Source organism: Saccostrea cucullata, unplaced genomic scaffold (assembly GCF_032062105.1).
Source record: "Saccostrea cucullata isolate Sc308-1 unplaced genomic scaffold, CSIRO_AGI_Scuc_v1 ctg2902, whole genome shotgun sequence".
Taxonomy (NCBI): Eukaryota; Metazoa; Mollusca; class Bivalvia; order Ostreida; family Ostreidae; genus Saccostrea; species Saccostrea cuccullata.
In genome coordinates, this window is record NW_026933326.1 from 1 (window position 1) to 26,173 (window position 26,173).

Below are 26,173 nucleotides of genomic sequence, written 5' to 3' on the forward strand. Positions count from 1 at the left end.
CACTGCAGGTCAGGTGTAACTTGGTCAGGGTGGGTGATTTCGAGCACGTTCTCTTTCTGTGGTTTGCTGAAGATCCAGCACACAATGTCGTGAACTTTGACTGAGATGGGGTCAGGTCGTATGATGGGCCCCACCTCCACTTCGTGAACCACTGGCTGTGTAGTCACCACCACGGCTCCAAATACCTTTGGTAAACTTTGACTACAGAATGTAAAATTTTCTTTTGTTAAATCGATATTTGAATATTTCATATGTGGACACTTTCTAACTAAGAGGATGAAATGTATAAATCTATATACTGTTCTACCATCAATTTATATAGATTTAATGATTTTTTTTGACAAAAAAGTAGCAATTCTAAAAAAAAAAACAATTACATTTGTACCTACAACCTAACATATAAAGCGATCTTTTCTCACCTTTTATAGTAAAACACTCCTGGAAATTCGAAAGTATGTACGAATGCTGAGGGTGAGTCGCGAGGCATGCCACTGCAGAACCCCCCGGGGATAGGGTCGCCCTGATGGGACACCTGTATGACATTGTGCTGCTTCTTAGTGCTCTGCCAAACCCACCAGACCCGGTCATTGGGTCGGACCGACATGATGACCTTCTGTTCCGGTCCACTGTCTGTCAGGTGAATCGTGTGATTCTAAGAATAAGAACAGGAAAATATTATTTATGCTTAAAATAAAAGAAAAATCAAAGACGTATCTAAATGACCCCCAAAATTTTTTTCTTGAATATTTTTGTAAATCAATTTTTAAAGATATTGATTTTTTTTTTTACATATAATGAAAGCTGCAATAATGCATTGGCCCTTTATAAGGGAAAACATAGGTAATCAGAGATTACAGAGCTCACCTCAACGAATGTTGTCTTTAAGTAAGGCAAAGTCACACAATTAACCAACAAAAAGTATACATTCCAGGGTATATGAAAACATTTTTAAAAGCAATTTTGATCTGATACTTTGAAATAGACCTACATAAAAAATTTAAACTACTTCTCCTTCATGAAAATGTAATGAAAATCCAGCATCTGAAGCAAATTTGGGAGTTTTCATCTCTTGATGCAGTATTTGTGCAAGTTTGGTTTATACAATATCATATATTAAGCCTTATAGTTTTTGGTAATAGACCTGCAACCATAACTTTTACCTTGTCTATTATCTGAAAAATGTATGTCCAATTCAGCATCCGAAGCAAGTCCATTAGTGTGCATCCTTAGATGTATCATCCATGCAAGTTTGCTCATTATAGGGCTCATAGTTTATTGGAAATGAAACATGCCTCAAAACTAACATTTTCACTCATCCACAAAAAGTAGTTCAGATTCAGCATCCGAAGCAAGCCTGGAAGTATGCATCCTTAGATGTATCATCTATGCAAGATTGGTCATTAAAGAACTCATAGTTCCTTGGAAATGAAACCTGCACCAAAAACTTTTGACTATTCACTCAACCGGAAAATGTAGGTCAGATTCAGCATCCGAAGCAAGCCTGGTAGTGTGCATCCTTAGATGTATCATCCATGCAAGTTTGGTCAACATAGGGCTTAAAGTTACTTGCAAATGAAACCTGCACCAAAAACATTAACCTGTTCGCTCAACTGGAAAATGTAGGTCAGATTCAGCATCCGAAGCAAGCCCGGTAGTATGCATCCTTAGATGTATCATCCATGCAAGTTTGGTCAACATAGGGCTTATAGTTACTTTGAAATCAAACCTGCACCAAAAACTTTAACCTGTTCACTCAACCGGAAAATGTAGGTCAGATTCAGCATCCGAAGCAAGCCTGGTAGTATGCATCCTTAGATGTATCATCCATGCAAGTTTGGTCAACATAGGGCTTATAGTTACTTGGAAATGAAACCTGCACCAAAAACTTTAACCTGTTCGCTCAACCGGAAAATGTAGGTCAGATTCAGCATCCGAAGCAAGCCCGGTAGTATGCATCCTTAGATGCATCATCTATGCAAGTTTGGTCAACATAGGGCTTATAGTTACTTGGAAATGAAACCTACACCAAAAACTTTTACCTGTTCACTCAACCGGAAAATGTAGGTCAGATTCAGCATCCGAAGCAAGCCCAGTAGTATGCATCCTTAGATGTATCATCCATGCAAGTTTGGTCAACATAGAGCTTATAGTTACTTGGAAATGAAACCTGCACCAAAAACTTTAACCTGTTCACTCAACCGGAAAATGTAGGTCAGATTCAGCATCCGAAGCAAGCCCGGTAGTATGCATCCTTAGATGTATCATCTATGCAAGTTTGGTCAACATAGGGCTTATAGTTACTTGGAAATGAAACCTACACCAAAAACTTTAACCTGTTCACTCAACCGGAAAATGTAGGTCAGATTCAGCATCCGAAGCAAGCCCGGTAGTATGCATCCTTAGATGTATCACCCATGCAAGTTTGGTCAAAATAGGGCTTATAGTTACTTGGAAATGAAACCCACACCAAAAACTGCACCAAAAATGTTAACCTGCTCCAAAAACATTAACCTGGTAATTCCTTTGCTGAAATTGCAGCATCTGAATCTTTGACTGGTACAGTGAAGCACACTAGAAACATCTTCCATGCATGTCTAATCAGTATAGGACACAGAAGTAATTAAAAAGAAAACTGCTCCAAAAAACTTAACCTTAACCTGGGACGCTGACGCCGACACCGACGCCGAGGGTATCACATAAGCTCCCCCCAACTTCGTTGAGGTGAGCTAAAAACTCTATACGACACTAACCTTTTCTCCTGGGCTGACGATCACCGAACACACCGTCGAGTTCCGTACCCTGTACTGATACACTCCTGTTGTGGAATAAAAAACTGTCGCAAATCCCACATCTGTGATCAGTTTAACAGTCTCTTCATCTGGGTGCTGGTATTTAGCTGTAAATAAAAAGATACCAATAAATAGAATGCTGATCTATATTATGCATTAAAGACTGCAGTACGAAATATGCCAACATAAATAGTTGGATATTTAAAACCTTTGGAGCTTGTGAACTTTTTTCTACAGTGTTTAAGATCATCTTGTTGACTTACATTCATCCTCTGGAGTGGAGGGTCGCTTCGTTGCTGGATTCAGACATTTTTCTACCTCCCTCAGTAAAACAGGGACATTTTTCTTAGAAAACAGAATGGGGTTCCACCAAAACCAGATTCTCTCCCCTGTTCTGATTCTTACAACATCTGTTCAAATTAAAAGGCATAAAAAATAATATGATGGAAGATTTTATAATGTAAAATCACTTTTTACCTTCGGATCAAATTTTTGTGGTTTCTGGAAAAATTATTAGTTCAATGGGATTTTGATTTCTTGGTTAAAAGAAAGGAATTATAAAACAGTTCGTAATTTTCGTAAGGGATATGAATTTGTGGTTCTCTTCATGCCACGTAAACAACGAAAATTATACCACATGAAAATTTGTGATTTCACAGTTCCTATCCTTAAGTTTTATTTGAATTGAGCTGCACTTTAAATTTACTGTGGCCTTACCTGGTTCAAACCCGTCTTCTTTGATCATTACCCTGTGTTCCTTTGGTTTGGGTTTGACGATCACAGTACCAATGTACTCCGCTGCCTCCTGGAAGTTCTGATCAGAGTAATAGAACACACCAGGCTCTGTAAACACGTGGGACAGCAGACCCTGCTTACTGGAAAATAGTTCAAAACAGTTCATTTATTAACTCACAGATATTGCATGATGAGTCATTTCTTCAATATTAATGACAACATTCTGGAGATATAATGTTAGACACCTCTCTTTTTTTCAAGCATTTTTTTTTCAAGAAACTTATAATCCTTTGGATTTATGTGTTTATATACAGTATTTCCCCTACCTTGGTTGACTGAGTACATTTACAGTATTTCCCCTCCAATGTTTGAACAAGTATGTTTACAGTAATTTTCCTGGGTTGACTAATTATGGTAACAGTATTCCCCCTTCCTTGGTTGACTTAGAATGTTTACAATATTCTGCCTACCAGTGGTTGATTATGCATATTTACTGTACTTCTCCTACCCTGGTTGACTAAAAATGCATACAGTATTTCCAACTCCTTGGATGACTAAGTATGTTTACAGTATTTCCCTTACCTTGGTTGATCTAGTATGTTTACAGTATTTCCCCTTTCTTGGTTGACTAAGTATGTTTACAGTATTTTCCCCTACCTTGGATGACTAAGTATGTTTACAGCATTTCCCCTACCTTGGATGACTAAGTATGTTTACAGTATTTCCCCTACCTTGGATGACTAAGTATGTTTACAGTATTTCCCCTACCTTGGTTGACTATGTTTACAGTATTTCCCCTACCTTGGTTGACTCCACCTGAAGCCATTCTGAACCGGTTGATACGGTTCCTCATCATCCTGGTTTAAGGTCGGAGCCTCTATCTGGTATACACAATGGTGTTTCTTGCACTGCGAAAAATTGATAAAAATAAAAAAATTGTCATTGTGTCTGAAATTTTAATTATGTGGTCTCTTTACAAATTAAAAATGAAAACTTTTTTGAAATCTGAAATTTTACTACAGTTTTTATGATTAATACAGGATAAGAAACACATTTTTTTCAATTAATTATATTATTTATATATATTTTGTAAAATTAAATCTACCTTAAATTTGTCCCAATACCACCAGACCCTGTCCCCGGTCTCTATCAGTAACACTGGGGGATGGAAGGCCCGGTCTGATATCTCCACCTTATACTCCCTGTAATAAATAATAATCAGTAACACTGGGGGATGGAAGGCCCGGTCTAATACCTCCACCTTATACTCCCTGTAATAAATAATAATCAGTAACACGGGGGGATGGAAGGCCCAGTCTGATATCTCCACCTTATACTCCCTGTAATAAATAAGAATCAGTAACACGGGGGATGGAAGGCCCAGTCTGATATCTCCACCTTATACTCCCTGTAATAAATAATAATCAGTACATGGGGGATGGAAGGCCCAGTCTGATATCTCCACCTTATACTCCCTGTAATAAATAAGAATCAGTAACACGGGGGATGGAAGGCCCAGTCTGATATCTCCACCTTATACTCCCTGTAATAAATAATAATCAGTACATGGGGGATGGAAGGCCCAGTCTGACATCTCCACCTTATACTCCCTGTAATAAATAATAATCAGTAACACTGGGGGATGGAAGGCCCAGTCTGATATCTCCACCTTATACTCCCTGTAATAAATAATAATCAGTAACACTGGGGGATGGAAGGCCCGGTCTGATATCTCCACCTTATACTCCCTGTAATAAATAATAATCAGTAACACGGGGGGATGGAAGGCCCAGTCTGATATCTCCACCTTATACTCCCTGTAATAAATAATAATCAGTAACACTGGGGGATGGAAGGCCCAGTCTGATATCTCCACCTTATACTCCCTGTAATAAATAATAATCAGTAACACGGGGGATGGAAGGCCCGGTCTGATATCTCCACCTTATACTCCCTGTAATAAATAATAATCAGTAACACTGGGGGATGGAAGGCCCAGTCTGATATCTCCACCTTATACTCCCTGTAATAAATAATAATCAGTAACACGGGGGGATGGAAGGCCCAGTCTGATACCTCCACCTTATACTCCCTGTAATAAATATTAATCAGTAACACGGGGGGATGGAAGGCCCAGTCTGATATCTCCACCTTATACTCCCTGTAATAAATAATAATCAGTAACACGGGGGGATGGAAGGCCCAGTCTGATATCTCCACCTTATACTCCCTGTAATAAATAATAATCAGTAACACGGGGGGATGGAAGGCCCAGTCTGATATCTCCACCTTATACTCCCTGTAATAAATAATAATCAGTAACACGGGGGGATGGAAGGCCTGGTCTGATATCTCCACCTTATACTCCCTGTAATAAATAATAATCAGTAACACGGGGGATGGAAGGCCCAGTCTGATATCTCCACCTTATACTCCCTGTAATAAATAATAATCAGTAACACTGGGGGATGGAAGGCCCAGTCTGATATCTCCACCTTATACTCCCTGTAATAAATAATAATCAGTAACACTGGGGGATGGAAGGCCCAGTCTGATATCTCCACCTTATACTCCCTGTAATAAATAATAATCAGTAACACGGGGGATGGAAGGCCCGGTCTGATATCTCCACCTTATACTCCCTGTAATAAATAATAATCAGTAACACTGGGGGATGGAAGGCCCAGTCTGATATCTCCACCTTATACTCCCTGTAATAAATAATAATCAGTAACACGGGGGATGGAAGGCCCAGTCTGATATCTCCACCTTATACTCCCTGTAATAAATAATAATCAGTAACAGAGGGGAATGGAAGGCCCGGTCTGATATCTCCACCTTATACTCCCTGTGGTGGGTAACCAAATGTATCAAAATGAATGAAATGCTGTGACTTATGCTCTAATTAGTACCGTAAATCTGGAAATTTTTACATCGATTTTATTTTGCGAATTCGGGTAAAAATGCTGTTGATTAATTTTTACGTTTCAAAATTTTGCGAATGACCACTTCTTTGTTTACATTTTCTTATTGGTGATTTATTTTTAAGAAAAATATTTTTGCGAATGTAATGAACTCGCAAATTTGCTATAAATTTATCTACAGCAAAAATTTCCAGACTTACGGTATATTAATTATTTCCATGTCGGTTTAATTTTTGCCATTTTCTTGTTCTGAAAAGGCTCACAAATTATATTCCTCCTTGAAAAGTTAAATTTCAAATACCAAAGTGAAATATACTGTTACATGACAAGTTTACCTTTTTCAACCACAAAATAAAATCCCTCTGAACAAATATTTCTTTTAAAACCAAGAAAATTTGGCACCACAAAGATATTATTGTACAGTCATTATTTTTGTCAATAGATAACTGTTTAATTACCTGATACTTTGCCTGACTCTGACCACACAGAAATGTTGCTTGTGAAGCTCTGAGCTTTCTGTTTGGAAAAAGTATATTCCTGGACGGCTGATAAAAGAAAAAAAATCAATTATTGTTTTATGAATTTTTCTTTCTCACATTCAAAATGCATCATGTACAATAATTGCTTTTCCTAAAAATTAATAAGATACAGTTATACATATATAAATCAAACTTACAGAAATTTTTTGGAGAAGTTTCCTGTGATCGTTCTTACAACATTGCTGGAAAAAAATATTGCTGTGATCATTAGATGTACAAGATGGAAAATTATTTGTTAGATCATTGAAATAAAATGTATAAAAGATATCTTAAAGTAGTAATATGTTTCATATATGTCTGTATCACAAAATTTAACATAATGATTATTTTATAAGCAATTAGTGTTTGAGAATGAATTTTTTCTTCATAAATAAATACAGTAAAAATATGACAGAGATTACTACAGTAAAACATGGTTACAGCAAAGATGCCATGCCTCAAATGAATTCAAGAATTTATTCCTTGTAGGTTGAAAACATACCAAGAACTTACATAGTACTTATAAATAAGTCACAACAAATTAATTTGATTTAAGTATATAAGTATAATTCTTTAGAGATTTTTTTCCGACATAAAACACCAACCTTGCCCCATCTGGCCACTGAGTTTTGACAAACACTCCTTTATCAAACAGATAATTCACTTCCTGTACGGAGTGGGGCACAGTACAGTCCTTCCACGACCACTCAACCGTGTCCCCCTGGTCGACCGCAATGATCTGGGGGTTAAATCCTTCGTCTGTCACGCCTGCCCTCAACGGCAGACGACGTCTTACAATTACAGTCAGGGGGGTACAGCGTATCTTAGACCTAAATGAAAAAGTAACTGTTGAAAACTAAGCTAGATTCAAATTAAGTTGTACTCTGAATGGATCCCTCAACCTTTCCCTAAATGCTAGTTTAAAACTACAGTCCAACTTGGATATCTTGAACACTGATATCTGGAATATTATGGAAATGTCAAAGTGATTATGAAGTCTCAACCTCTTATTTCTTCAGTATTTTATTCTGGATATCTTGAATCCTTGGATATCTCACTACCTTTTCTCAGTCCCATTGAGTTAGACATAATGAGATTTGACTGTAGATCAAAAATTGATTTTTATCTTTAAACTTACACTGCAAATTTATATTCTCCTTCTAAATTGAATTGCTGTATATAGTTGTCTTGTTTGTCCTTGACCTTGGCATCTTTGGAACCAAATCCACCAATCACAGGTCTCAGGTTGTCACCATCATGAATCACCTAAGTAACCAAATCAATCAAAGACTTATTCAATAACAGTAAAGTCTTTATTGGGAAACTTCAGAGGACCAAAAATTAAAGCACCGGTAAACCAAATAACTTGGAAATATTTATAACCTGAACAATCTCCAAGGTCTTTCTCCCTCCTTTTTCAAACAAAACACCTTGACCTTCCATGATGATGACCTCTGGCACTGTGAACCCTGTATCCATGACATCCACTCTGGCACACTGAACTCCCTCTGTTGTTGAAGTAAAAATCAAACATGTTTGATTTAATATAGAAGAGCAGCACGTCTCAATTTTACTTTCTGAGGAAACTTGACCATATCAGCTGTTGCTTATTAAAAGTGGAATCCTCCTCTTGATATTTCACATTATTTCAGAAAGGAAATCTTACAAATTATCAAGTTTATATATTTCCAACTCAACAATGAGAAGGATGCAAAAGCTCTTTTGGAAATAAAAAGATGCTGTCATACAAAAAAAAATCAAATAACTAACCGACATATTTCATTTTACTGGTATCCACCTCCTCCCCATCTATCTGGGCCAGATTTCGGGAACCTCTTTGACTGAGGTCTGTCGTTTTGCTAGCCGGCTCCTCCATGGTTGCTTGGGAAGGACCCTCCTCTTCTTGATCCAGGGGGTCAGTCCCTGTGTCCACTCTCTCAGGAAGCTCCTCTTCCTGGTCTGGGGGGTTGGTCCCTACTTCAGTTTTTGTTGTAGTAGCCTCCTCCTCTTGTTCCAAGGGACTGGTCCCGGCTTCAACTTTTGTTGGAGGGGTATCCTCTGGTTCTTCTACAAAATAAACAATTACAATTCTGAACTATCTCTCATGAATTTAATTTTAATTAACTTATAGGACATTGATTACAATTTTATAGAACTCCTCTAACTTAAAGTTTATAGTTTTCTTTCCTTGCAAATATTAAAAAAAAAAAATTGGCATTCATTTCCTTTCCTTCTAAATATTTAAAAAAAAAATATGGCATCCATTTACTAAGGAAAAAGAATTGTACTACATCTAGCTGTCTTCTCTTACTGAAAGAAAGAATTCAAAATGTTCAACAAAATGATTATTCCTTCCTCTGAAACTGTACAGCTGCAACTTAAATTTGTAACAAACCCAGCAAAAGTTTTTTGCTGAAAAGCAAAGTACTAAGTTATTAAGTTACAGCAGTGAGTGTATACCTAACTTAGCAGATATCATCATTAGATTTTTTTAACATCAGAATCAAAAGAATATTTTGTTTTCTACACATTGGGTTCAAAGGATTTTTATTCAACATATTCAAAAGTAACTTCATGAACACACCTATACATTGCAATTTAATTCTTCGATCATGTTAAATTGTCTCAAATTTCATGTGTAATATACTAATATATGATAAAAAATAAGATCCAGCTTTAAATTTGTTATTTCTTTCAATGAAGCAAGTATTATTGTTGCAAAGATGATAGATAGTTAAATATAGGTATGATTTACATTGTGTAAGAGAGAGAGAGAGAGATTTAACTTTCAGCCAAACAATTGTTTAGTGGATATCAAAGGATTTCACTGAAGTGAGAGTAAACATTTTAATTTTGGGTACACAATGAGATAAATAATATACACTTGAAGTGTTTTCCGTTATCAAGAAATAAATACCCAAAATGTAGATAAAGCAAAATATCCACAAAACAAGCACACCTCTTGGTAACCCAACTATTAAACTAGGTTTTCTCTAAGCGGACAAGCTGGGAAAAAAATTGCAATCTATGCGATTTCAATTTTAATGTGCACTTTAAAACTAGCTATTAACTGATTATGCATTACAAAGAGAGCAGGCAGCTACATGGCCTTAAATCAATATTGTAACACGGTAACTTATATCGGTATCTTGAAAAGATGAAGTTGCTATCAATCAAACTGTCAAATTTTTGCTATATGTTCAATGGCATCTACTTTATAAATAAAACACTTTCTTGCACTACCTGCGAAATAATCCAGATAAGTGCATACTTCTACCAAACAAATAATAGCATAACATTTTGATGAATAACATGGTTAGATTTATTGTCTTTTTAAAATGCACCAGTTAATATATAATAATTTGAAAGACATTTAAGAGTCAAAATCAGCAAGCATCGAGCATTGAATGGAAAGTCAAAATTTTATTTTTTCAAAAGCTTTTGGTATATGAAAGATTTTGTCTTACCTAATGCTAAAACACAATTAAAATTTTTTTCGAACGTATGAAGGGACTGGTATCCAAGGAAATTCATTTCCTTAGCAACGGGTTCATAAATCCTTATGAAAATCAATGATTTTTCAGACATTTTTCTACGAATATGTTTTCTGAACGTGATAAGATAAGGTATTTTGGTTACTTTATTTGTTAAAAGATGGAATTACTTTATTCTCCAAAAATAGGAAAAACAAAATTTCTGTAGTGATATTGTTGCCATGACAACGGGAAAAGAACATGGCGTCAATGCTTATTAATTTTGAAAAAAATTACATATGTTTATCACTTTATTCACAAAATCTACAACCACTGCTAGAAAAATGAATGGTATGATCTTGTTAGGGGTTATCTATATGTCATTTCTATACAATAAAATTTGCAGGCAACTTTAGCAGAAAAACGTTACAAATGGTTAAAATGTGTGAAAATCTGGCATTTATAAGCTTTTTTGAAGGGGTGGGGGTAATTTGAATACATGTTCAGTGTCCATTATATTGGCCATATTGGTTCTGATCAAAGCATACTCATAACTTTACTATTGTTAATAAATAAATGCACATTCAATTTCAAAAGGAATTTTATATTCCTCACAAACGAAACTTGGAAAAGGGGGGGGGGGGGGTAGGAATCACCTTGTTCACCGATCCATATATATGTAAAATTTTGACTTGTCCATAACATTTCAATGAAGTGCCACTGAAAGTTCATACTTGATATTAAGATTGCTTGCGATCGAGAGATGTGTCAAAAACTTGACTCAAGGTCATTTGAACAAGTTCAAGGTCATTGATAGAAGAAAAGTGCAACCTTTGCCCATTCTGAAACATTCTAATGCAAAGACTTGGTTTCATCTTGGGAATTATTTTTAAGCTGTAGGTTTGTCATTACCTTGACCAAAATTCATTTGAACGTGTTTGCCCTTGACTCAAGGACATAGCTTTTTCAAGGTCACTGCAGTTAAAGTGTACTATATGAGTTTTGCACATTTACATATTTATTGGAAGTTTGTGCTCAACACAACGGTTTTACTACCTATGACTTGAGTATTTGTCATAGTCATTTTCGGTATGTATATCTGCACTAGCAAAATTTTGAAAGGTTTCAAATTAGTATTTAGACCTTTTTTGTAATAAAAAAAAAACATTTAATGCAATAGCAGGAGGGTTGGTATCATTTTATTAGCTTGCTCACAATAATTCTTGTTTATGAAAGAGAGTCACTATGACAGCTCACATAATTATAAAGTAAAACCATGTCAATCAGGCATGTAGCATCAGGTTTGGGTTGGGTAGGGGGGATGACATCCTCCACCCAACTTTTTTCTCAACGTACCCTGTTTAACCACACCCCCCCCTCCCGAGTTTGTCCGTTTGTCCTTCCGTCCGTCCATCTTTCTGTCTGTCTGGAACGCTTTCGTTTCCACATGATATCTCGAGAACCCTCTGAGCTTTTGCAATGAAATTTAGCAAAGCAACAGTTACTCCCTTTGGACTAAAAAAGAACCCTATTGATTTTGTGGTCAAAAAGTCAAAGGTCAAGGTCATAAATAAACAAATTCTGTCTGTTATAACACTTTCCTTTCCACACAGTATCTCTAGAACCATTTGAGCTATTGCAATGAAATTTTACATGACAACTCCCCGTGGCCTTATGAAGACCCCCATTGATTTTGAGGTCAAAAGGTCAAAGTTAAAGGTCGTAAATTTATACATTCTCTCTGTGTGTAACACTATCATTTTCGGGCGATATTTCAAGAAGATTTTGAGCTTATGCAATGTATTTTATACCAAAACTCCCTAGGACCTCTCTCAAAGTGTCCCGCCCCGTTTGTTTTATTAGTATTTATAGTATTACATGTCGCTATTTTTAGCACAGGGGCATGAGGAGAGTTATTGCGTATAAAACAGGTTCTCGGCAGAATTTATATTCCTATCACATCTACCAGAACTGTTTAATAAAGGTTGAATTAGACACCATGTTTTGTGTAAATTTTTGACGATATCAAACGTGAATATATACATGTATGTGACTTCATATTTGCATATAATGGTCGAAATTGTACAGCAGTTCCGTGGCGCAGTGGTATGTCTACCGCTTCACATGCGAGAGGTCACGGGCTCGATTCTCGGACGATCATTTTTTTCTTTTCCGAAATTCTTTTTTTTACTTAATGATAGTATTCAGCATGTGAAATGAAAAAAAATTATGAGGTCTAGCTTGTACAAACTCATAAAATCATCATTACGTTGTGATAAATAATCCACATAAAATGAACCTTCTATACACATAATCAAATCATTATATCAATATTGACATATTTTATTTGCTTCAGTATACATGTATACATTTAAAAATTCTACAAATTTAATTAGGGGGATCCGACCCCCCACCCCCGCCCCGAAGTGCGCATGGTTTATTTTTTTCCTAAGCGGGGGACACAAATTCTCTGAATTAGCTTGTTAGATTTACATCAATAAAAAATGCTAACAGACAAACAAAGAATGTTACTTTTGGATTGAACATTTTTATTTGATCCACTTTCATGAATACACTGTACAATTTATGGATCTATTTTCTGGATCCCTGAGTCTCCGGTAACACTATCCACTCACTTCCAGCACCAATGGTCTGTACTGTAATGATGTATTCTCATAATGATAATCTGAAAAAGTGATAAAATTAAAATGTAATAATATTATACAGCTTTGCCTTCAGATACTTACTAAGAACCATTTCTAGTTGAGCTTGAGCAATGATGATGAATGCAAAGCATGTTTATTGGAATCAATTAAATTCCAAGAGATCTCAATGGTTTAGTTTATCATTTTATTTTTAAAAGTTAACATTTTTACTAAATGTATTATTTACACGTTTTTCCTGTCTAATTCTATATCAGCCCATCCAATTCTGTTTCTGCTTCTTTCCGAGTTTGGCTTCAAAGTGGCGAATTTCATTCTAAAAACAGAAGTATACAACACAAATTTGAGACGGTATTGATTTTAGATATTCTTTAAATTTATAAACTTGTAATAAAAAGGTCAATTGGTTCTAGGTTTTGTCAAAACTCTAAATTGTGGTTTTCATTTCTTTCCAATAACCCCCCCCCCCAAGAAAAAATAGAGTATAGAAATTCTTTTCAAAAATTTATGTGCTGTAATTCTAATGATGCTTATTATTTGAACCTAGTTGACTTAAATTAGTTCAGTGGTACCGGTGAAAATGTTAGCTGAATATGAATTTTCTTTCATAAGTAAACACTGGATGACATCAGCAAAAACCTTTTTTTTTTTGAAAATTTATTATTTTACTGTGGTATACATACAATTCAGTTACCACTAATCCACTACATTATATACTTGTCTGTATCACAATACTTCCAAGGTAATCCCCTTTCCTAAACTAAAATATATTAAGTACAGAGTTAACCCCCTGCCCCTTTTTCTTTTTTTACGACGCCATAACAAAAGTCATTCCATTTTACAAATATTTCATAATAGTGTTGATTTTCATAAATTCATAATTTTTTCATGTAAAAAGCAGGTATTATCTTAAATGGTAAATAAAGATATCTATTACTATATACAGAATTTTTTTTACCCGACCATCACTCAAGTTATAATCATTATAGCTGGTGAGTGACTTGGTTACACACATGCTGTGAATACAACAAATCAAATTTAAACTAAATTCAAATTAAACTTTATAATTTGGGATACAGTTATGTAACTGATCATGACCAACTTTTTCACGTTCGGCCCGCAGAAACAATCTTAGTTGGGGAATTTGATTTCATTTTATCGTATTATAGTTTAATATCGGCAATATTATCGGGGAGGGGAAGGAGAGTCATACCCCCTCCTCTTGGTTCCTCAGGCCATGCATAATCTTTTCTTTTTAGTTATAAAATACTAAAGTAATGCTAACATATATAATCAATCAGAATTAAATTGAAATGTGCAAAAAAAAACACTTGCCAAGTGTTACATATTTTCCTGCATGGTTAATTTTTGTTATACATTCTTCAGAAACTGTTGTAATGGTAAATTGTAAAAAATTCAGTCACTAACCGTAATTAAGACTCATGAAAATGCCAAAACTGAGGCTCAGACTGCACCAAGTTTGTAATTTTCTTCTAGTCTTCTGTACACTGTTATTGAAAACAATGTAAGCAAACTGCCGTTTATTCCTCCTATGTTAGAGAGCTATACCAAAGGGAGGTAATTTGAAGCAAAAAAGACAGAAAATTATGGATTTAAATCAGTTATCATATATAAATGCTTTAGTTGCCTGCAGATTTTTTTCTTGATTCTTCTAGGACAAATACTGTTTAATATATATTTTATGTTGATAAGCTTTAATGTGGTTGTAGATTTCTTATAGAGTACTGCAAATTTGCTGTTTTTTAAATCAAAATAAACCTCCAAAAACTAGTTTTATTTATCAAAAGGTGAAGAGAATTTCAATAATCAACAGTTGTTAAAATAGAGTATTTTTAGATAAATAGAATAATAATTTAAAAAGCTTTTATTAATGACTAGTAATAAAAAATATTTGTTTAACCATAAATTCAAGTGTCATGATAAAGTACAAAACACGCTATTTGAAAGGCGCGTGGTTTCCATAGCAACAATGCGAAAAATTATTTTTGGCTTGCTTTTTTCTATTATACCCTTTGTTCTGAAAATTTATATATGAGTTTTAACCAAATCTGTTTCTATGCCACTTTCCACATTTTTTAACTAAATGCTCGATGCTTGCTGATTTTGACTCTTAATTATTTATAAATTACAAGTGTTGTTCTTAAAAACAACAATATTTATATACGCTCTAAGTAAACAGAGTGCTATTATATTAAAAGCAAAATATGGATATTTTACTGAATACTGTAGAGGTACTTTTTTCACTGGGTCATAATTCCGCGGAATCTCAATTTCTGTTTGATCCATGGGTAGAAAATTACACAGATTTCTTAGACTGTTACTACATGCCTTACATTTACATTAAGTACGCTTGGACAAAACTCCGTGGAAAATTTGTGACCGCGTACATAGCGTAAATTAATACCATGCGGAAAAATGTACTTCTACAGTATGTAAATTTATTCTTCAAACATCAAAAATACAGTGTATCATTGCTCCTTCTCGTGTTCCAATCCTACTTCCCTAAATTTGAACCCCTACATTATTGTATTCTTTGCATTATCCCTCCCTCGTCCTGAATTTCTAGATGGTCATTTCAGTATATTTTGTATATTTTAAACCAGAACTCACAGTCCAAAAGAGACATACCCCCCCCCACACACACACACACACACTAGTTTTTTCAGAGAAGGTGCCAAGTCACTAATACTAGTATTTGTGTTCAAAATTTGTTGAAGCATTTAAAGTGAAAATTTACTGGTAATTGATCATTACATATTTTTAATAAATGAAACTATGACATAGCCTAAAAAAAACATCAATACTGATGATACAGGCTGAACACAAATTATAAACTTTTTCTTTTAGTGACCTTGAGAGTGCAGGAATGACCTTGGGTCAAAGTCATGACACACCCTCAGGTCTCAAGTAATCTTTGTGTATAATGGGATTCATCTAGGATTCATTGTGTTTATCCATTTGAAAGATATATACCAGGTATGAGTTAATAAACTTTTCTTTCAGTGACCTTGAACTTGCAGAAATGACCTTGGATAAAGGTCATATCACACCCTCAGGTCATAAGCAATCTTTGTGTGAAGTAGTAGATTCCAATCTTTTGCAAAAGGAAGATATTGATGAAACATGAAATATGAACTTTTTCCTTTAGTCACCTTGAACCCAGTGTTTATCCACAAGAAAGAATATGGACCAGACATGAATTATGAACTATTTCTTTCACTTACCTTGAACTTGCACAAATGACCTAGTGTCAAGGTCATGTCACACCCTCAGATAATAATAAACCCAACAAGCTAATCCATAAGAAAGATATGGACCAGACACAAATTATGCACTTTTTCTTTTAATGCATGACCTTGAACTTGCACAAATATTTTTTACTCTAGGTCATGACAAACCCTCAGGTCATAAGCAATCTTTGCCTAAAATGGAAACTCACAAGTTTATATATATTAAGAATATATTATGGACCAGACAAGATTTATGAATTTTTTCTTTCAGTGACCTTGAACATGCCAAATGACCTTGTGCTTAGGTCATGACACACAGTTAGGTCATGAGCAATCTCTGTATGAAGTAACAGATTTTAATATTCTGGCCTCCATAAGAAAGATATGGATCGGACACTTTTGCACAAACAGAAAAGCTGTTTCCAAACTTTATTTGAGGGGGGTACATGTATAACAAGTTTTACTAGCCAATATACATATCTGAAAAGTCTATGAAAAGGCATATTTAGCAAAATGAGTTTAGCAAAATGTGACTGTTCCCCTAAATTAGACTACGAACATACATGTCACTCATCACACTTAATTAATCGTTTAATTTCCTTATATAACACAACAATCTACTTTCTATTTAGTTAGCTTATTACATGTATATATATTATAATTATATACAAAAACATTTACACATATTTACCTTGAACAGTTTCCATAGTTTAATTTATATTCCAGACACTTAAAAACCTGTTAAATTCCAACAAATATTTAAGAATTTAAGAAAATTCCTCCATATTTTAAAATATTTTGGGTGTTAATTAGTATGACTAATATTCATTCACCTTTATTGATAGTACACAAGCAAGCTGCTGCCATTAGAAACCCTATCAAATTGTCGCTCGAGATAGGAAATTAAAACGGAAATTTTAAATCGGAACTTTCACGTAAGAGTCCTAGCTTCCACCTATACCTACATGACCGAGAAATCTTTGCAGTGCAGATCTATACCCGTTTGAAAGTGTGTTTGATATGGCGACAAGTTTTGGATTGATGTATCAATGGCTAGATATCTAGTCAAACAAGCTGGGAGATTATTAACACAAAATCCTGTCCTTGTTTGGGTTTAAATTATATTACCCAGGTAAATGTCTGTACAGGTATTATACTCAAAACAATGGCTACCTGTCTACCTGTGCATGTATTGCTTCTGGTTTAAGCTTTTACCAGTTATCAAGAATGAATTTTCTGAGAATATAATGACTTTTTTTTTTTTAAGACTCCCATAAAATATACAGGACAAAAGATGTAAACTAAAAAGTTGATTAAAGTCAGTCAGCTATAATACAACATGTACATGCTATGTATACGATTTTGTCACTTTTAAGATTCAATATAAACTTGAAATATACACATTTGATGCTTCATAAAAACAGTTCTGAATAACCCAGGTACTCCACATTCCTTCACCAAGGTGTTTTATATGATTTCTCCTGGAGGTTGTAAAACAGTGAAGGGGTATCAACTACCATAATGTCCTCTTGTATTGATTAACTTGGATATATCACATGGTGAAGACAATGTTTACTCCTTTTTACACTGTATGTGTCATGTTCTTAAACTTAAATCACCAAAGCTATTTATGTATTAAGGCTTCGGACGATGCATGAACATCTTCAAAATGTAATTCCTTCAAAATATTACAAAAAAGGACTGTATTAATTACAGTGTACTACAAAAATGCTATACTTTTATAAACTAGCTGGAATCTGGAATTGTAATGTAATAAAGACATTTTCAAAATCTTTTTTTTTTTATCATACCCCTCCCCTGTAAAAAAGGCACATTGAAAATGGCTACATATATTTAACAAATTTTAAACACTTGGGCCAAAGTTTTAAGCAATTTAAAATACCAACCCCAAATCACCTAAAGCTCTATGATTCTATTCCTCTCCCCAAACTTATCTTCCCTTAAATACCCCCTCAGATAAGATCGACATTTTATACCTATATCAGAACATACCCAGTAAACAAAGATTTAAAACTTTACGCTGCATAAACAATCACCCAGTAGCAACCCCTTCTTTGACAGACTCAGTAGAAGAGATTGAGTTAAACACGTTAAAACACAAAATACCTGTGGTACCTATGAAGGAAAACATTACTGTCAATCTGTCATCAATCAAAGTTCTCTTATAAAGGGGATTACTGCACAGTTCTAATGAAATTTCGATCATTAGGATATTGATTAAATTCCTTCTCTTCTAAATTAATACACAATTTATTTACTGTTAGATATCACATTCTATTCAAATTAATTCAATATACAAAATGATGGAGTAAAGACATATATCATATGCAAAAGTAATAATCAGTAAAAGTAAAATTAACAAATTTGAAATAAGAAGCACACTTTTAAAAGCAATTTATTTATATAATAACCAATACTTACAATAGAGTATTATTCCAAGTATTGTGACTCATAAAATTCAAGATTGCATGTACTCATTTAAGGCACACTAGTACATTCCAAAATCTCTTATACATGTTTACATTGTTATATAATGTCATGAATTGTCATAACAAAACTGATACGTAAGGAAGCTGGGAAACTGATCCATGAACTTTTCCGAATTTTAGCTATAGTACAGAGAAAAAAGTCTTAACACTTCAGAATCAGTAAAATATGTAAGTCTGACTTTATACGGAGCAATAAAATAGTTAGGTCAAGCATCTGGTCCTTGAGACTAAAACAAATATCATAACCATGGAAATTAAACGGCAATAAAATTCATTGATTTTCCAAACTGAGCAACACTGGGGAAAGGTAGCCATGAAGTTACACTACACAATACTTAATAATTCATCGACAATGGCTTACAACACTGTTATTATACAACACTGGCATTTTATATGGCTCATATCTTATATCTAATCAGGATTATACTATTTTATAGGCTTTGATGTCATGAAAGAGATTTTTAACCTTACAAGCAGATTTTTTTTTTTTTTTTGAAGTTTTAAGGTGAAAATGGTTGTCAAATCTTAATTCATGATAAGACTAAAGGAAAAGGAACATCAGAGACTATAGCTCTGCTGGACTTTAATTAGGAAAGGCATCAATAATTCATCATAAGCATAAGACTGTAGTCAACAACTTCTTGGAAACCAAAAGAAATATGACCTGTGGAAAGGTAATTCTACATACACTCACACATTACATGGGGGAGATGGCTATCAAACCATCTATAATCAATTCAAATTTACACCACAATCAACAGTCCTAAATGAACTACTCACCCTCTCTATTTTTGTTAAAAAGTACATGGATAAAGTAAAAATTTGGTTCAATTTTTTCTATGTATTCTTGTTTGTTTCACATGTAATTTCAGTTGGTTATTTTACTTTAAAACATGAGGTAAATTATATATGAAATAAAACTCATCTTGTAAAACAGATTTTTTTCTCAGGAAGGAAATACATTACTTTTTATGGTCCACTTAATTCTGAATATTTAAAATTTTGAAAATAAAATTATGATCTTTAAAAAGATTTTAAAGAAATCTATGAATAGAAATCTAAGGAATCTAACAATGCCACCGTGATGCAATGACATATGTTGCAACAATTGCTTATTTATGTAAATATAATGGCTTCTTCTTGAACAAAATAACCCTTTTTATCCATACTAGATTTAAACTTGCACTTCGATACAAAAAAAGGTGTATAATATATTTCTAAGAATAGGAAATGATATTTCTGACAAGCATAATGCCATTAGTTTCAAACCATATTGCTTCCTTCTATTAGAACAAGCCAACAATGTGTCGGTCATTAATTTGTGACATTTTGTTTTTGTTTTTTAACAAAGTCCTGATACATGAAATGTAAAGTTAACAAAACAACTACATATAAAATTTTCAATTTTTTTTTACATTAGGAAACTTACCCATATCAATCTGGTACAAATCTATACGAGCACAAAACGATTATACTTCAACAAGATCAAAACCCAATGTAACTAAATGTTAATTTAATTCTTGTTTAAAAAGAGAAAAGAGACCTATGTCACGAGAGAAAAATTAAATCTGAAGTACAACTAAAAATGAAAGTAGGGTGAATTCACCATGCATCGGACACATACCTTGCTTCGGACAACTTTAGACAATAAATTCTCTTTCAACTTAAGAGTTCCGTGTATTTATTTGTTTCTGTCTAGAAGCTGAAGATTTAAATTTTTTAATGATACCGATTGTTATTATCATGTTGTGATAAAAATATTCCGAGAATGGCCTTGAACTTACGTCATATTTTACATCATCAAAGGGGAATAACCAGAAATTTATGATTTTTCGATTTTTAGAGTTATCGTTCTTAAAATTCGACTTCAGCGGAACGAGTCAGACTTTGGTAAATAAAGTCAAAGATTGGTAATTTTACATAAATTTTAAAGAAATTTCACTTCAATGTTCGTATAATTCTTTATAGAACTGGTTTTCACTAGTATGTTCATTTCTCCGTACATCGGACACAAATTAACCATGCATCGGACACTTTCCGATGCAATGGTAAGTACTACCATTTTCATACAGAACCCATCTGATAGCTGTTTTTTGCGGAAAAGGAAAATAAAAACTCTATATTTTCAGTCAAAATACAAGTTATCGATATAAAACGTCTGCAATTTGACTCAATTTATTTCTACAAACCAGAGTATGATAAACCATGAAAAAAAGGGCGCGAATTACCGCATTATAAGCACTTTGAAGCATTTCTAAGGCAGACTGAGGTCTCTTGAATCGTTCTACATTTGTGCAATGATATCGTCAATGAAATTTAAGTTGAGGGTTATTTCTTCGATAAAAGATAAAAATATATCCATATCAAGCATTTTAAAGCACTTTGATAAAGGTATGATATTTTTCTGGTCAAAATACCGTCTGTCCGATGCATGGTAAACAATGTCCGATCCATGGTGAATTTTGAGTTATCACTAAAAACTCGATTTTTGATGATATTTTCTCAATAAAGGACATATAATTATGTCCCAAAATAGTATTTTAATTACAAACTAAATGTTAAACTCCATTTTGATAATTTTCCGTCTGTAGCGATATCGCTAGAACTTGCTGAAGTACAAGGGTATCCGATGCATGGTGAATTCACCCTACATGCCTTTCAAAGCGTTATCAAAACAACTGCATTTGCAATAAATAAGAGTGATAGTTTCAATACAATTTCTCATATAGTCAACAATTCGCAATAATTATATTTTCAATATTCATCCTCTTTTCAATATCTACAATACACCAAGAAATAAAAGTTATAAATCTTGATCATGTGTTTAGAGGAAATTCGAACAAAATAGATGCTAAACGTATGTTAAGAAAGCAATGGACCGGAAGAAATATTGAATTATTAAACATAAAATAACGAATTGATTATTACTTACCTAGAGAAAAATTACACCCTTAACAATCAAGAATTCTGCGATTAATAATACAGAGTTTGGGGTTTGCCGCCTATGGCATCCGCCATGTTGTAAACAACCGAATCGTCATTCTTCGTCAGGGAAACTTGTGTCACGTGATCACGCACCTGCTACACTACGGAAAAATTTCCCGCAATTTTTGCGTTACAAACTTTTTTTAATGTCAGAATGTTCAATAAGCGAATATTTAGATCGTGGAAAAAATGTCAATAGATTATTATAATATTTGAAAAAAAAAAAAGAAAAACATACAGTGTATTTTACCCATGACATTAACCGATAAATTAAGTTATTATCATTAAAAAAAAAAAACTGTAGATATTATAGCGTTCTCTTAGGCAAACTTTAGAAATTGTACATGTGAAAAATATGTGTTAAATTAATATAATTAAGTGAAATATAAGTTGAAAATGCTATTTATATATGTACATGTATAAGTCATTTTAATAAGTTCTCTCACCCCTTTCAAAAGTGTAAATATATTAATACACGGTTTTAAATACAGTTTTTAGCTCGCCACCACGGTGCTGAAAGCTCTAATGAGCTTTTCTGATCGCACTTTGTCTGTGGTCCGTCTGTCTAGCTGTCCATCCGTCTGTCTGTAAACTTTTTCCATTTCAATCTCTTCTTCAGAACCACATACTGGTCCAATTTCATATACACTTGCCACAATTTAGATTATAAGATCCTTGGGTGAAGGGGATTAAAAGAACTATATGCGGTATTAACCAACATTTGCCCCAAAATCAAACTTTGATGGAGTAATATTTGAGTTGCGTCAAGCGAAAAGGGACCTTCGTGACATAACGTAATTACGTCACAATAGCGCTTCAAAGACATGACGTCTAGTCTGCGCGTTTGCCGATAAAAAAAATTATACGACAAAGCAAAACAAAAATATATTTGCGTAATACACATTTTCTAAAAAATAGACACGCCTAAAACTATCTTGAAAAAAAAATGTTCAATATCGTCAATTTATCGCTTTACTGGTAATTTTTTCAAAAAATTATATAAAGTAATTTAATTTTTGATTGTTTATGAATGGTTTAATTTATTCGTGAGCTGTCAAAAATTTTCATCAACAAATCAATGTACGTGCATAGGCTCTGAAAAGAATCGCTTTTTTTGTCTTTCCGACTGAGCTCCAGTCTCTACAGATAAGTAAGTGGTCCCTAGCATTTATTTCAATGTTTTATTTTGTTTTTTTCTTCTTTTTTTTGGGGGGGGGGGGTTTACATGTAACACATTCCAGATTGTTTCTCCGTTAGACAGAAAGGCCCGAGAATTGGCGACTCGGTGCCCAAAGTTTGTCATCAGAGATTAAGTATTCGAATCAAGTTCACTGATTCTATCATGGTTGCAATAGCATTTTGTTAATTAATACTAAGAAAAAAACATGAGTGCATCAGCTAAGAAACTTTTTTGTATAGCCATGTCATGAAGGTTGAAGCGGCAAAGCCATACGGACTTCCGTATTTACTCACTAAAATTAACACGTCACCTTCGGCGCAACAAAGATTAAAATTCAATTGTATGACGCAATAAAATGTGAACATAATAAACAGTGGTCATTTTCAAGCCTAATTTGTGGTCTTGTATTCATTGCCTAGATTAATTGCAATAAATTAAAACTAAACTCGGTAACCTAAGGTAAGCTGATGCTGTTGAAGTCGAAAATTAAGAGCGAAATAGGTCATGTATTGAATCAGACGCATGTAGGTCATTAGTTTCATTTTCTGATTACTGATCTGATTTCAGGCCAAAACAGTAGTTGCAGACTATAAATACGAGCACATCTTGAGTTTATAATCTTACATAATATTGTAATTAAAACTTTAAAAGGTTTGATTACCCCCCCCCCCCCCCCCCCCCGTTCCTGGATGTGCTCGTCTGTGTTACTACGGAAAGGGAAGCCTTTCAAGGATAAATTCCGATTTTTTTATCTCTTTATTCTCTCTTACTTTTTTAAAATTTATTTTTCGTTTCGATTTTGCTTGTTCATGTTGGTTTTCACGTATTTATTTTACTATTAATTTCTTTCTTTTAGTTCGACCATAACCAGTTTGAAAACACTGGTACAGACACCATATCCCAACCCCAGCCCTCCTTCTAAAAAGAAAACATCGCTCATATGCTTGATCAATGAATGAAGTTCTGGATCATTGTCTTGAAATTCACATCATAAGAAAAAGTGTTGTAGATTTTTTTTTTTCAAACTTCGATAGTTCCATATTCTTTCTCAATTATAGATGATAGATATAGATTATAGATTGCAGAGTATCAAGTTAATCTTATGTCTGGGAAGCTGTTCAATTCACACTGCGATTGTATGCCAATAGTATGTCAATGCTTATGTTTACGAACTCTTATTTTTGTGAACTTTATATAGTTTTGTCTTTTGAGTCTTGAGGACTCCCTTTTTGATCTCTGTAAGTAACCTTTTATTAAGTCCTTTCTTACAAATGAAGTCGCTTTCTATACTTGTCTATTTACTGCAAATGATTAAATTTTCTTCAATCAGGAATTAAAGAAATTTTGACAATTTCCTATCATATCCCGACTCTAAGAAAAAAAAGTTAGGATTTATTTTAATTTTAACTGGACCAGGTACGTTTTGTGAATAATATCCTATAATCGTCAATAATTTCTAACTTTAATTTATTTATGATTTTTTTTTTGGGGGGGGGGGGGGTTATGGCGTACATATATCACTCGGAGCTCCTCGGATGGCTCGTGTACCATTTTGAATGGAGTGTAGCGGAGTAAGCCGAAGATCACCGACTGTGCACATTATGCATAATGAGATCTATCTATCACAAATACGAAAAGCAAATAATTGAAACTTATGCTTACAATCACATGCTGAGAATAAATTTAAGGAAATTTCTACCGATGACAGCGTGTATATTGTATAATGTTTGGATTTTCAGGGGATGAGGCCCACTTCTATATAATGTCTTGTTCTCATTGACACCCAATATGAATTTAACTGATTATCTAGTTTACAATATCTAACTGTGCATGAATTTGTTTATTCAAGTAATGTTTAAATTGTACATCTGTAAGTTAGAATGTCATCCGGGGCCCTTGACTTGGTCAAAAAATATTGCGTGAAACATCGTACCAACTCGTGAATAGGTGACACATAAGAAATTATACATTATCCATTTTAGTATATTCTGAAAGTCAAATTTAACGTCTGACTTTGAATTGATTGTGTTGCATCAAGCCTATAGATATATACGTAACCTAGGCATTTTTATCGTATTTATTAGTGCAGAACAAAATAAATTCCATATTTTTTTTTAAAATGAGAATAAAAAACACCTTTTTTTTCTCTTTACACTGTGCAACACACAATATTTACCTATTTACATTTATTAAATGTACAAAAACTTTATTTCTTTCACTGTTACTATAGTATATACATGTACATGTAGTTAAGTGACAATTGTACCATAAAACTGACGGTAAATTTAGATTTTGCTTTGATGTTGGTGTGGTGTATTTGCCTGAAGAATCACAGTTTTTTTAGGTCAAGTCCACTTAGAGTAGCTATAACTTATTGATACTATGCGTAAACCAGTATATTTAATTGAACTTTAGCATCTCAAATCATTGTCATAAAGGCAAGTAACATCGTTTGGGGGGGGGGGGGGGTAAAAATACGTTTATTCTTGATTTTCCACATTTCAAAATAATTTCAAATTGAAATAAAATTAAGGGAAATCGTTTTTGAAAGAAGTGTTAAATAATTGATAGGCAAAAAATTACAATGCCTGAATGTTGCACCCCAACCACCCGCTAAATTTAGTTAATAAAAAATACAAGTATTGGTACTGCCTAAGGGTTTGTTTTTGTGTAGGTGGGCTTGCTGATTATACCGGAAAAGAAAATTGATAATAATTCTCTGACTGGGATCAATCCTTAAGACCTTACTACATGAACAGTGACGTCGGATATTCTTTTTAACCCCATTGCGAGCAATCGTAGCAACTCGGTCAATTTCGTCAACAATAAATAATTTCTCTTGGAAAATGGCCGTGTTGTTACAAATTAATGCCTTGTGAGATGATTTCAGAGTAGGAACTTTTTTGGCTTTTTTATGGTCAGCGGTTTTTCCCTGGTCAAGGATCCTTTCAAATACTACTTTCCAATGATTAAAGCATTATTATGTTGATGATGTAGAAAAAAGGGTGAGATGAATATATTCCTTGAAAATTTACTATTTACTTTATTATTTCAATATACATGTACATTTAGATGATACATGTATTTTCTTCAACGACCTTTAAATAATCACTATTTTACAATGTATACGATCATAAAAATGCTA

The 26,173-nt window shown here is 33.8% G+C and overlaps 1 protein-coding gene across 1 annotated transcript; it reads right to left on the bottom strand.

Moving 5' to 3' along the window:
* Window positions 1-20: 20 nt before the first annotated feature.
* On the bottom strand, window positions 21-21,864 carry LOC134237993 (uncharacterized; the record flags this gene model as incomplete). Its single annotated transcript, XM_062720120.1, has 14 exons — window positions 21,796-21,864; window positions 8,737-9,033; window positions 8,350-8,474; window positions 8,105-8,232; window positions 7,572-7,796; window positions 7,125-7,169; window positions 6,907-6,993; window positions 4,630-4,726; window positions 4,326-4,432; window positions 3,507-3,664; window positions 3,053-3,199; window positions 2,751-2,896; window positions 420-652; window positions 21-201 (listed from the first exon to the last, which is right to left on the bottom strand). Coding segments are annotated over exons 2-14 (1,785 nt in total), but the record flags the coding sequence as incomplete, so codon positions are not given.
* Between the last annotated feature and the right edge of the window lie 4,309 nt (window positions 21,865-26,173).